The 13,859-nt window shown below is 39.3% G+C and overlaps 1 protein-coding gene across 1 annotated transcript; it reads right to left on the bottom strand.

Annotated features, from left to right (window-relative positions):
• Window positions 1-460: 460 nt before the first annotated feature.
• LOC131689546 (uncharacterized) lies at window positions 461-13,341 on the bottom strand. Its single transcript, XM_058974734.1, has 2 exons — window positions 12,149-13,341; window positions 461-3,228 (listed from the first exon to the last, which is right to left on the bottom strand). Exons 1-2 carry the CDS (start codon window positions 13,047-13,049, stop codon window positions 1,097-1,099), a joined length of 3,033 nt encoding a protein of 1,010 aa, XP_058830717.1. The 5' UTR covers window positions 13,050-13,341; the 3' UTR covers window positions 461-1,096.
• Between the last annotated feature and the right edge of the window lie 518 nt (window positions 13,342-13,859).

Genomic DNA, 13,859 nt, shown 5'->3' with positions numbered 1-13,859 from the left:
GGGCAATACACTACCTGAAGATGCATTTTCACAGGTCCAACTATCCGAAAAAGAAATTCGGTTTGACAAACCTAAAAAATCACTACCGTGGTCCGAAACTAACTGAACCTTTGATGACAGCGCACGATGTAAAAAAAATATCAGTCCATTTTCGTAGTAAGAGCATGATTAAGTGACCTGGGAACATTTAATCTTAGCTCCGCAAAGGAATTTCAATCCGACTAAAACTCACGTTTGATGTTCATATTTTATTACAAATTGTATTTATGATTTGCATCCGTAAGTATCATGTAACATATTTTGTGGTAGCTTTCCGTTGTTTTGCAACTTACTTTTTAGATTTATATTCAATCGTATTACACGGTGAAGCTGATAAAATATGTGTTGCATTTGGATTATCTGTCCTGTACGTTATCACCATAAGCGAAATTTCTCAACTGAATAAAATGACAAAGGAATGTTAATATTAGACCATTAACGTTAATATTTATTCAATCGTAAATCACTAATAATTAAACTTATTGGAAAGCGAGTTCAACTTACACAAAATCGTGCGCATATAGTAAAAGTCCGCTACCACTAGAAAACCCCTCCCTCGTAACAATGTTCCACAGCTACGGTCAATATCCACTTGTTTACTCGCATTTGTATTGCTGATCATTTCATATTATTTGTTTTTTTCTTCGTATTAGTAGTTAATAAATATGCCGTTTATTTGAAAACAAAAAAAAATATTGCGCACTCTTGGCTCTGAGGTGAAAAACCTAAACGAACCAAGAAGCTGTACATACACTATACAATTTAACTTATTACTTAGCAAAAGGCTAGATTCTAGAAATAAAGAGCAATTGAATGACGGAAAACTTGGAGTTTCCCATACTTACCGACTAATAATGGGTATGGTAGGTAGCTAGAAATTATTAAGTAGTCAGCTCTTTTGCCTCCTAAAACTAATTGGGCGGGGGTGTCTGGGAATCAATCTCTTGTAAAAGAGAAATACACTTACAATGCTATTGCTGCTGCATCTGTTTTTATGGTTCTCGGCTAAACCGTATGTTGAGTACTTAACACAAATAGCTCGTTTGAGATTGGGTTGTTACAACGGCGATTCTTGCTTCACAATTTCACGTTTTACTGCTTTGTATTTGCAATGAAATACGTGCTTCGAGATGGCCATTTTGTTTTTGAAAGGCTTTTCGCAAAAATGACAGAGCAGTGACATTCCATCCATTGTGTGAACTTTTAGGTGTTTTGCGTAATTGCTTGCATCGGAAAAGCTCTTGGAACATTGCGTGCATTTGTGCGGCTTGTAGCCAATGTGGCGATATGTGTGAGCACGATATTGATCTTTTCGAGCAAATGTTTTGCCACAGAGTTCACAGTTGAAACCCTGGTAATTTGGATCATCCTTGGCATGCATGGAGCTGTGCCTCTTGAGGTCATAACCTCGTTCAAAGTCTTTACCGCAGGATGCGCACACGTGCGGCTTCGGAATCGGATTAAGCAATTGATTGTGTCGGCGGACATGTTTGTGCAAATCGCCAGACGAAATGAACGCGTACTTGCAGTCATCTACAGGACATTTGAATGGTCGGATACCGGTATGAATTCGGACGTGTCGCGTCAGATCACCAGTCTGTGTAAATGTACGACCGCAGTGAGGACAACTGCGTCGTTTTACATCCTTATGGTCGTAGTTGACATGATCCTGAGCTGTCATCCGTTGCTCGAACTCAATACCACAGATACTGCACGCATAGATTCGTTTTTCCTCCGTACCAGTTTCGATAAGTTTTGCTCGCTCGAACGGAGTGAAATCATCATCCGTAGCCAAAGGATCCAACAATTGAGACGATTTGGAGTTTTCCTTATTTGCACCCGGTAAACTAGTACTACCACCACCTGCCATAAAAGCTGCCTGTTCCAGATATGTTACAACGTATACATTATCCATCTGCGACGAATGGGACGTAACACTAACGGATTCCTCCGTCTGTACTGCACCAGAGTGGAATTCATGTTTGATTCTCATATCCGCATCGGAGTTTCTAGGAATCAATTTGTCTTTACGGCGGCGTCCTGTCTTTGTTTTTCCGTTGCTAGTAGACAACTTCACTTCCGGGTACATCTGTAAGGTTGCTGGACTTGGTGTTGAAGGGACGCTCCGTCGAAGTTTTTTGACAGCTGGCTCTTCGAGTTCCTGACTGCTACACATTCGTTCTTCATTATTACCATCAGTCTTATCGTTTGAACAGGGGACACCATCTGTCAGCTGGAATTGTTCAAATTCTCCCTCAACACCTTGTCCATCCCCATCCTGTATACCTTCATCCAAAGTTTGCAAATTCGAAAGAAAATGAGCAATATTACTCAAATCGATACCGTGGTAATTCATTAGATGCTTTTTGTACCACAGATCTTTTTTAAATGACATAACACATTTTGCGCACTTAATTATTCGAATACCACTCTTCACATTTATTGGACTGATTTCATTTTCTGTCACCTTTTCTTGAGTATTATCGTGTTCAACCTGTGCACTACTTTCTGCTTCTGCCGTGGATTCTGGAATGTTTTCTACAACGTTGTCGGTTGTAAGTTCTGCGTTGGACTCGTCTTTTCGAGTCACCGGTAATACAACTTTATTCAGTTCAGTTCCCTCGTTTTCAATGCCACTGTCGCTACCAGCAGGCGAAGTTTCTTTGCTATAAGGAGCGTTATATTCGTTTAGCAGTCGCTCTTCATTTTCTTGTTGTGGCGGTACTACATCTGGTACGATCAATTCTCCTTCCGGAGTTTCTTCATATTCCTCTTGTGGATGTTGTTCCGCTTCAAAAATAACCTCGTGCTCTAACTTTCCAAAAGTTTGCTCCTCTTTTTGTAGAGGCTGCTCGTCATCGGATGTGTCCTCAGATTCCAAACAAGCTTCCTCGTCTACAGAGAGTGGCAACACAGGTGAAAGCTGCTTGATTTCTTCTTTGATTGCCGTCGGGCCAGCGGTACGCTCAGATTTCACCTTAAACCGTTTACCAGTACGATCCGGTGATAACTTTTGCTGCTCCTGTTGCTCACTCAAAGATTTACTTTTGGTGCTTGGCGAGATTACTGCCGTTGGCTTGACGGGTGAGCTAGATGATCTCGTTACACGAGTCGAATTGTTAATAGTGTCCAGTGGGCTCTTTTCCGGGCTTGTTTCACGCACGTCTTTATCGATTGGTTCATTCACATCTGAAAATATATACAAAAAAACGATTTAATCCTTTGTTATATAACTATTTGGCCATAAAAGATTTGTTTTGTAGGAGTCAAGTATATTATGATATTTGGTAATCTTACATGATAGCATTTCGTTTTTTGTCATCGAACCCGGGAATTTTATAATTGAAAAAAGGAAAAATCTGAGGATTCAAAGAATAAAAATTCGAATCCAACCTGAGTCTTAGAGTTTTTAAATTACGAACCCGACAGTTCTAGAAGATGAGAACTCTAAAATTAATCTGAAATCACGCTCCAACCTCTCGAAGAATTTGGGTTCAACAAACTAGAACTCGAATAGGCTTTAATATCTACAGCCCTATTACCACCAAATGAAAATTTGCTGCAAATCTATACCCTAATAGCGTATAACAGCAGTTTTCAACTTTGTTTGAACCACGGACCCCACCTTGGGTGATCGCGGACTCCTTCGAAATCCCCTAAAAACCTCTATTTGTGAGAAATTAACGCATAAAAAGATATTAATAGAAAACCAATTTTTCAAGAGCCTTGAATATTTAAAAAATCATAACACATGAACCATTAGAGATAACCATATAGTTTCATCGGAGAAGTTGCTTCAGATATCCGCGTACATAAGAACTTCACGATCGCGTGTATCATTACGAGGGGCTTGAGCGTTTGTGTGTCGTCGCGTAAGAGTTTGTACGCTGCGTGTGCTAACGTGTATGTAACTTCGTATGTATAAATTCGATTTTATAACCGTGAGTCCATTCACATATTTACGTGTGTTCTTGGATGACCGCGCTTGGATCGTGAATCTGGAACTTAGTTTTCGGTGCATGGCTCAGATGCTAGAAGAGAGCGAGTTCTTTCATATCACAAGAGTTTTCAGTTATGTCAGCATGGAACGTGTTGTCTAGAGGATGAGCGTAATTTTTGGTCGAACTGAAGACATAGACCTAGGCTGCTAGGGGTATGTAGGGAGTTTGTAGGTTCACCGTTGTGACCGCGTTTGTAAATTTATAAGTGCTAAACCGTTCACTTAGTCACTGGGATGTTTTCATGTTTGCGAGATCGCGGGTGCTCGAGCGTTTGTATGTTAACGTGTTTGTCGCTTGCGCTAGCACGTATGTAACTCCGAGTGCATCAAGTCGATTTTATAATCGTGTGAGCATTCGCGTATTCGTGTGTATTCTTGAAATTTCCTTGAAAACGGATTACACTGCCGTTATACGCATAAGAGTCCCATTTACTATGGATTTCCTATACATATGGGTCTGTTATGCTTATCACGGCAGTACATGTCATTCACATGCTATGTACTGCCCATAATCGGAAGTCAGTCCCATCTTCTATGGGATTCCCTATTTACATGGGCTTGACTTACGATTACAGGCAGTGTATGAACGCCTCGTTCTTTATCTTTTTAATTTCCACATAAGAGAAAAAAGTTGAGAGATTAAAAAGGACATCGGATGGTACAATGAGGGGTTCGAGTGTATAAAGTTTTATTTGTCGTATTTGAGGGTGAGTTTAAGTTGCATCTATGGTTGCGATCGGTCATAACTGCGATCTAAAGCAGAGAAAATAAAGCTAAGGCTCTACTTTAGACTTACAGGACAGACAAAAACAGGACAAATCAAGCGTTTTCTTTGACTTCCCAGGACACTAGGACAGTGAGTGAAAAACCAGAGCATGTCCTGGGAAACCAGAATGTATGGTCACCCTAATCCTAAGTTAGTTGAGAACTGTCAGACATATAGAACTGTTTGTTTAAAACTGAAGACAATGCACTATAGAATACTGTTTGCGAAACAATGCACATAGTCATCGACATCGGGTTTGCCTACATTCTGCCTATTTCGTGAATTGCCGATTGAAAGTCGCAGGATCTTTTTTTAAACTTAACTTTTAATTAGGTATACTGTACTAAAATCATACGATTTGTTGGGCAAAATAGGAGCAAATTCTCAACAGATTGTTTTGAACTTGAAGTTGGAAAAAATCTCAAATCATGCCCTACTATGTTCAATTAGCAGTTGTTTGTTAGCATCATTCATTCAAACAGTCGAGTTGCTCAATCATTTTCCATTCATTTTCAATTTCATTGACCCTGTGAATATCTTTCTTCTAGGGTATTGACGATGTTTTCAAGCAAAACTACTCTGAACATATTTCTTACTGTTCATGCTTCAAAACGCAAAACATGTCAACATTTAACCTAAACTGGCCTCTACAGAGCAGATGACAACTTTGGTTGGAGGATGAAAAAGTATCAGTTTGAAATGAAGTCGTACGGTTTAGTTATGAAAATCCAGCTAACTTGAAAGTGAATGATTAAGGGAGGATTTGAATCATGGTTCGGTTTGATTGAACAGAAAGTTGGCATTTGAAAATGAAAATTGCAAATTCACTGTTTTCTGCAAAGGGATCATCCATAAATGACGTAGCATTTTTTGAGTGATTTTTAACACCCCCTCCCCCATCGTAGCATTTCGTCACAAACCTCTAAATACCCCCTGGTAATTACGTAGCTTGACGGTAACTCCTTGTCAACGCAAATTAAAAAAAATGAAAAGCAATGTTAGTTAGGCCATTACATTATTTTTTTAAATATGTCACCACCCCCTTCAAAATCGTTCAAAAATATGAGGGGCAAATAATTTTTTTTTAATCACCGAAATAGAAAAAAAAAATGGTCACGTTTAATAAATCAACAAGTAAATTTTCATAAAATCTTCCTTTTCGATATTGAACACTATCATGGCAGTTTTGGAAATTACCTTCACTCATTTATATTATACATTGTTTGCCAGAAAGTAAGTTTTCCTCCTATCCTCATACAGATACAGAAATACAGATTGATATCTGGGGTAAATTGGTATTACACCAAAACTTACCACAATCTGACTTTCATTAAGACTCTAGGTCAGAGATCTTGATCCACTATACTTACACACGATTCCACATTTTCCACATTCGTTGGCTAAATGAAGTGCACTAGACAAACAAAATACAAGCGAAAACACGCCAATTGTTTAAAAAAAAGCTTAAGCCAAACATGAACCACCATGTTTGAAAACCTCAAAAAACAACCAAGTCCATTTCAACCGTAATAAAATATGTCTAAGTCACAGGGAACAGACCTCCATGATCGAACAAAAATATTTAAAAAACGTGTGCAGATATTTGAATTAATATACGATAAACACTAGCGCCGCTACACCAACCTATCCCTACTATCCGTCAAATCCATTCCGGAACCGGTTCCAAATCCTGAATGGATTTAGTATGGAATTTTGCTCAAAGAAAACAACCGATTCCGACTCTATCGGTTGATGCATTTGAGCTGGAATTCCGAACCGGTTCCGGACTAGTTTGACTGGGTAGAGTAATATCCGCTGTCAATTCTGTCGAACTCAGCCACAAAAAAAAACATGACGACAGTAGCACAGCTTGGATATCCCAACTACCTTCGAAACCGTTAGAGATTTTACACAAGTTGAATGCTGAAGATGGACGTCTGTTCTCTGTGTTTAAGTGTTAAAATTGCCTTTACATCGCATTCGCAAATTGCATTTGTTCCTAGGGGCAATTAGCACAGGCGAGTTGAGTCAAACGTCAAACTGTTTAAATCGCCTGACCATGCTCGTCCGCATTTTTTTTTGACCGGGTTTCGTTACAAAATGTAAGGGTGGGTTCATTTTTCTATTAGGATTTCTGACATTTTATTTACAACCTTCGCAGTATTTCAGTATTTCGTATCGGTTGATTTATCTGTAGTCTTGGTTTGTGTTTCGGTGCGGCATACAGGGAGTAAAGATATTTTTTGTCAGATTTTTTAACGTGTTTCTACATTGCGCGGACCCGATCACCATATCCAACCATGCAAGCCAAAAACATTGACGTTAAAAATTGATAAATGACTTCACCTATACGTCTTGTATGTATTTTCTTTCGTGATATTGTTGATTCTAGCGATGATGCCCTGGATCACATTTTAACTATCGTCATATTTTTTAGTTGGTTTATTCGTGTTTGAACATATGTAAGTAACATTAAATAAGACATCCTAAAAGTATTTTTTTCGAGACATTTATCGGGTCCATGGGTCAATTGAGTGAGAAAAACATTGGCAAACTAAAAAATTACAAATGTGTCCCCCTTTACAATTTTACATTGTGACCAACATCAGTGAACCATATATTCTGCCCAACCTTTTTTATATTGATTGACTATCGATTAAAAAAATCATATTCAACAGCACGTGAAATAACGCTTAAAATTTTTAATGTGTCATTGTTTTTTTATGGTAAAATTGATTGTATTAAATAACATTTCAGTGAGTCGTATCACCAAAATGGTAAGTGTATACTTACAACAATGTATAATATCTAATAGTACATGAATTTTCAGGATCAAAGCAATCCGATGGCTGTCAAAATCGAACGTGGAGGAAAACTGGTCAAACAATCGATCGTCTCGGCACCGATGGGATGCAAAATCGTCGATCTAATCAAGGACATCTTGAGCTGCTACCCATCTGAAAGTTACGAAGTATCCAAACTATATTGGCAGCAAATCTTTTGCATTGAACGATTTGTTTGAAGTTTCATTCGTTGCGTGTATATCAGATGCCGTTTCCACCATCGGATCGTGCTCTAAAATAGTATGCATACTCAGTGACGAGATTCAAGTTCCTTCCAACTCGAAGCAAAACGCATTTGAACAACTTATGAGCCAAGCATCTTTAGTTCAGCTTCCTCAAAAACGCCACGGAAATAGTGGACGTGATGGAATATATAATAGTCTGATCGATTATATGGCACAGCGCAAAATTGGGTTTCGAGTTTTTCAAAAAAGGGATATGGAAATGTTCATGTCGACGGTCGTTTCCATCTTATGGTATTTAGATGGACAGTGGGAAAAATTTGCAACAGCCCCTGGTGTGTCAAAGCTTCCTGAAATTTTGCATTTCAAACCAGAGGACCGGGAGACATTCCGTGTCACGTATTATGGCACTCATAAGAAAGAAAAAAAATATACCACAAATGAAAAATACTGAGCTAGTAGAGCACTTTGAAAGGCTAACCAAACTTGAATCGCAATCATTTCATTATGTAGAAGGATGGGAAATGGTGCTAAACGAAATAGGCTCCCTGAAAACTTCGATTGCAGGCTACATTCGCCATCTCAACAGAGCCGAATTGTTTCGTGAAGATTCCGTATCAGCAATCGCATGTCGAAATAACCGTTCTCTTCAAACTATCGAACAAAATTCCAAACGAGGAAGCCTTGTGAAAGTTCTCTATAAAACCTTAGAGCAAGAGCTGTTATCCTGCCCGGTTTACACTGCTGTGAATGTTATTTTTTTGCGCCATCGGAGCGGCGAGCAAAATATAATTACATTTCTGGAATGAACTTCAGTTTTGCTGTTCAGTTGTATCGTTCATTTAAACCGAACGCTACATTCATCTGGAGGGTTTGAACAGAACGCGACGAAACGGCGCTAGCGTGTACAATTGCCGACATTGAAAAGCATATCGACGAGCGGGTCAAACTTGACAAGAATAGACGGCTACTGGAATTGTTCGGCGCAACGGCTAATTGGTCCCCTGAAACAGAGAGCGACGTTGTTTCATTCGCGATAGGTACACTTTCTCTTAGAATGTGAGTATGAATATCTATAAATTTTGGCATTTTCAGATGGTGAAGAGTATACGAAAGAAGATATAAGCGAAATCGAAACTGGGATACAGTTCTTACTGGAAGAGGGATATGACCTGTCTGAAGCTTTGACGATCGACGAGGAGGCACATGCATCGAAGAAAGACAAGTTTTCGAATTTTTGGAACGCTGTTGAGCAAATAATAGCAAACAACGATTTCGCGGTAGCTGAGGAAAGAAGGCGTGGATCAACCTGCTGTATTTCGCCATTATGTGTTTCTTTGCGCGACTTGATGGATAACAGTGAGAAGAAAATGGATGAAATGTTTGCTGGTTCGAACAAAAACTTCATTACTTCCGGCTACAATTCACGCCAAGAAATTCCACTTCACAAGTGGCAAAACGTTACTATGGACGCTTCGACATCAAATTTGGAATTCAGAAAAGAATGCTTCATAAGTTTCATCTGGATCACTACTATGGTGCTAAACAATTTCAATATTTGAAGAAGATGGCTGGTAAATTTATAAAATTTAGTCTGCGTAAAAAATAAAAAACCTTTTTGTTACATTTCATAGGTCTTTTTAGCGAAAATGCTTTAATGTATTTCCTAGACGACAAGTCTTCCATTCCTGTTGGGTACGCTGGTGCTCCGGTGAGTGCTACTCGAAGACAACGTGCGGTGCTTATGGCTGGTCTGGACGAGAGAGGGTTGAATGCAATGGACCACGATAACGTGCCCCAACATATTATTCCATGAGTTTCGATTAAGCTCACCCCTCCAAAAGTTTTATCAAATGAGTGGTATGCAGGGAAGCCAACAATCATCTTAAAAGATGCTATTTTCGAAACTTCTACTGCTTTTCGGCATGCAGCCGAACTCGTTAAGTATGCTGACGAAGAAGATCGAAAAAATCCCATTGTGTTTATAGGCACAGATGGCGGTCCGGATCACAACGTGACATCTATTCAAGTGATTCTAAGTTACATTGCGCTATTTATGGAACATGATTTGGACCACTTATGTGCTGTACGTACGCCTCCAAATTTCTCAATCATTAATCCAGCAGAACGATTCATGAGCACCGCGAATATAGCTTTAATCGGTGTTTTACTTGCGCGAAATCATTTGGGTTCCTACGAGCAAAAAGTGCGTTCGTTGCTGTCGAAAAAGCAATGGAGAAATGCACAGGATAAGCACCCTGAGGTCGACTATCGGAAGTTAGCCCGCGATGGATTGAAGGATTCGTTAGATGTTCTTACACATCGATTAGAAAGTCTGACGTACAAAGGAGAGTTTTCGTTGGAGAACCAGCAAACGATCACGAAATGACATGCTTAAAACAACATATCTCTCGTATTTGGCCGGAAATCGATCTAAGCAGCAAAGTTAGCAAAAGTCAAGTTTTGAACATCGAGTACTTCCGCGAGTTTTTTGACAAGCATATTCGTTGCACAACGTACTCGTTTGAAGTCAAAAAGTGCACTGACGATTCCTGCAGATTTCATAAATCTATACGACTATCGAATGACATTTTTAATTCCTTGATGTGGCTCCCTACTCCGCAACCGGATGGGGAAAATACAAAGATTTTGCGGTTGTACGTGGAACAGAACCGAATGATGACCATGTACCAAGCAAACAAAACTCCAAATCTTCAAGCACTACCGAGCAACCAAAGCCTCCGTTTCCATTGTCATACACAAGGGCTAGAAAAATTGTTGTATGCAAAGATTGTGAGTTTCCACGGCTGCTGTATACAAAATACGCAATAGATAAAACGGCTGCAGCAGAGATAGATAAATATATAGACGAAAAACTTTATATTTGTGGAGCACCTTTGGAACCATTTTAGAATGTTTTCCAAAACACCAAGCTTAAATGCTATGAAAACTAATGCTTTGCAGCAATTGTTCCGCTCAGACAAACACCACAGCCGCGCCATCTGCAATCGCTCTGAAAAAACGTCCACGAGGACGACCGAAGAAGAATGTGGCATCTTAAATTAGTTTTTTTTAAACTAAATTAAAATAAATTTTTATTGCTGTTTTATAAAAAAAAATATTTATTTTTATTTTGCCCCCCCCCCCTTCAAAAAAATTGGAGTCGGACATAATTTTTTAAATATTTGTAATGGCCTTATTCCCTTTTAAAAAAGCTACGTAGCATGACATGACACCCTACCCCCCTATCGTCACACATCATCACAAAATACAAAACTCCCCCCTCCCCCATATAATGCTACGTCATTTATGGATGGTCCCAAATGAACCGCAGCATCATAACACGCTATACTAATAGCAAACTGAAAACGAACATGAGCAGAAACGGTAGCACGTAAACGATGAGGCTCTATCAATTTCATTGGTACATCCGGTAATGGAACTAAACACACAGTACATTACATCTAGATGCAACGCTACCTGTAAAATCAAATCATCTCAACGTACACATAAAAAGGAGTCGCATGGTATGTTAGGCGTTAATCGCATATACGAAAGTAGTAATATCAAATATAACAACGTTAATAACATTTCGATTCATGTGCTATTGTTCGATTCCTATCCACGCCAAATATACGAAACACGACACAAAACGCACCTGAAATAATCGGTATCTTGATACAAGCCTCACCAAATCATCACAAAGCGCTGGTGGACAAGCGAGAAGGGAAAAAGTCGTTTTAATCTGTTTCTGTTTGTCTACCACACAGACCAATGTCAGGCACAGGGAGGCAGATGGCAAATGAAGTAAACGGCGAACTCATGAAAGAAGGATGGAACGTAAAAAAGTACCAAGGTACTCCATCTTGAATTGAATCTCACTCAAGCAGCAACGCTTTCCGTAAAAAACACGATCAGGTAAATTGAACAAGCGGCTTTGTTGATTATTTCTTATTTATTGCTTCATGAGCTGATTTCGATTATAGGAAATTTAAAAAAATGGATAGTCTCTAAAGATTTAAAATTTGAAAGGATGTTGCCTGTTGCAAAAACAAATACAAATTTAACAAAGCTGCACTAAATTAAAAACCAATCGAAACATTGCGTGAAATTTAATGAAAACTACTAACCCATCGTATAGAATAATTTTTCAACGTATCAAAATTTAGTAATGCACCAAGCCTAATGTTTATGTAATAATTTGAAAAAATCTTATGAAAACGACGCACTTTAGTAAAGATTGCTATCTGTGAAATATTCACAGACGAAATTAGCAACACAAACGCATAAGAGTAATATTTGATTAAACAATTCGTACCTGCACAGGGAACCGTCTGCGATGCTCCTCCATTTTTTGGATCAATAACAACAGCAGCTTCTGTCAAATGGGGACGGTCGTCGTTTGCTGAATCCACCACCGCCGGTTCTCCACCCACGACAGCATCTTGAACCTCCATTGGAGGGGGAAGCTGCTGCTGCTGTTGTTGTTGGTTTTCTACACACTCTTGGTTTGTTTTTTCCGTGGCAACTGGCTGATCGAAGTTGGCGTCCTCTTTCGTGACGTCATTGTCCTCAGTCGGGAGCAACGGTACGGATTCTAGAATGCATTCTGTCATAATCGTCTGAGCCACTGGTTCAGGGGTACTGTTGCTGGTGACCTCGCAAATAGGTTTATTGTAGTGTTCCTCATTGCTATCTTCGGCACTAGCATCCGCTTTTGTGACATCATCGACCTCAGTCTGCGGCACCGATGCGGATTCTTGAATGTATTCAGTCGTATTGATCTGAGCAACTGATTCAGGGACTACGTTCTTGTCGACACTACTGGTAAGCCCATTGCAGTCATCACCGATACCAATGACCTCTTTCGTGACGATTTCAGACTCGGTTTGGGGCATCGACGCAGATGCTTGTACACATTCCGTCGCACTTTTCTGAACCACTAATTCAGTGGCACCGCTTCTGTTGACATTCTTTGTAGGTCCATTGCAGTCATCGCCATTGCCCTCGTCATCGTCATCAACAATTTCCACGGGGCCAACGTACAGTGTTTGTACTTCGTCATCAAACTGAACGGTGATTTCACTTAGAAGTAGATCCAGATCATCCTGATCTTGACTACTAATACTTGTTGACTTCTTCTGTGGGTTTAAGTCGATTCCATCGCCGGATAGAAACTCGGCTGTCGATGCCTTCATCTTCGTCGCCATTACGTTCATCTAGCGCTAGTTGAATTTGCTTGTACAAAGCCACTCGGTTAGTTTTCAGTCTTTTTTGAATTCGATACCGAAACTATCACTTAAAATTGTGTCGACAAAACTCGTTACAGAAATCATCACAAACTACGACCGCAAACAATAAAATTTGAATGCTTTACGGGAAAATAAATTAGAAAACAGCAAAATGAATCCAACCAAAAAAAATTAAGCATAAAGGAAAATACGACACGGCGTCACACACGCAACAGGTTGCCTTTCTTGTTTGCTTGCTACTGTCGCTGATGGGATGTGTAAACGAAGAGACACGCTGCTGAGCTGAGCGGGGTATCGCCAAAAAAAGGAAAGTTTCGTCGAGTTCAGCGCGATTTGACAGTTCAGATGACAGCTGCAGATCGATATCTCCTGTCGCGGTTTTTGCTGCATGGGTTAATCGAGTAATTTTACACTGGAAATAATCGACTTAATAAAACCATATGAAATTAAACCACTTTCATGTCCGTATTCATGTTAAATAGTAAAACAAATTATTTTCCTTTGAATTTCACATGTAAATCCATTAAAACCCATTTCATGTAGTGTTTCAACTTTAGATTCAAACAAATTTCACGTTAATATGACATATTTTTCCATTGAATGTTGATTGCCATACTATTGAGCCGTAAAGTATACGAACTTTCCATGAAAAAAGACTTCGATTTATTCTTAAGAATAAATCGAAGTCTTTTTTCCTGGATGAAGGATGATTGGTCATTTTGGTGTTCATTGATCATTAAATCATACGATAAAAAGTACACCCATATGAATGTTGAT

Source organism: Topomyia yanbarensis, chromosome 3 (assembly GCF_030247195.1).
Source record: "Topomyia yanbarensis strain Yona2022 chromosome 3, ASM3024719v1, whole genome shotgun sequence".
NCBI classification, from domain to species: Eukaryota; Metazoa; Arthropoda; class Insecta; order Diptera; family Culicidae; genus Topomyia; species Topomyia yanbarensis.
The sequence above is the reverse complement of the archived record's forward strand: the minus strand, read 5'-3'. Positions and strand labels throughout refer to the sequence as shown.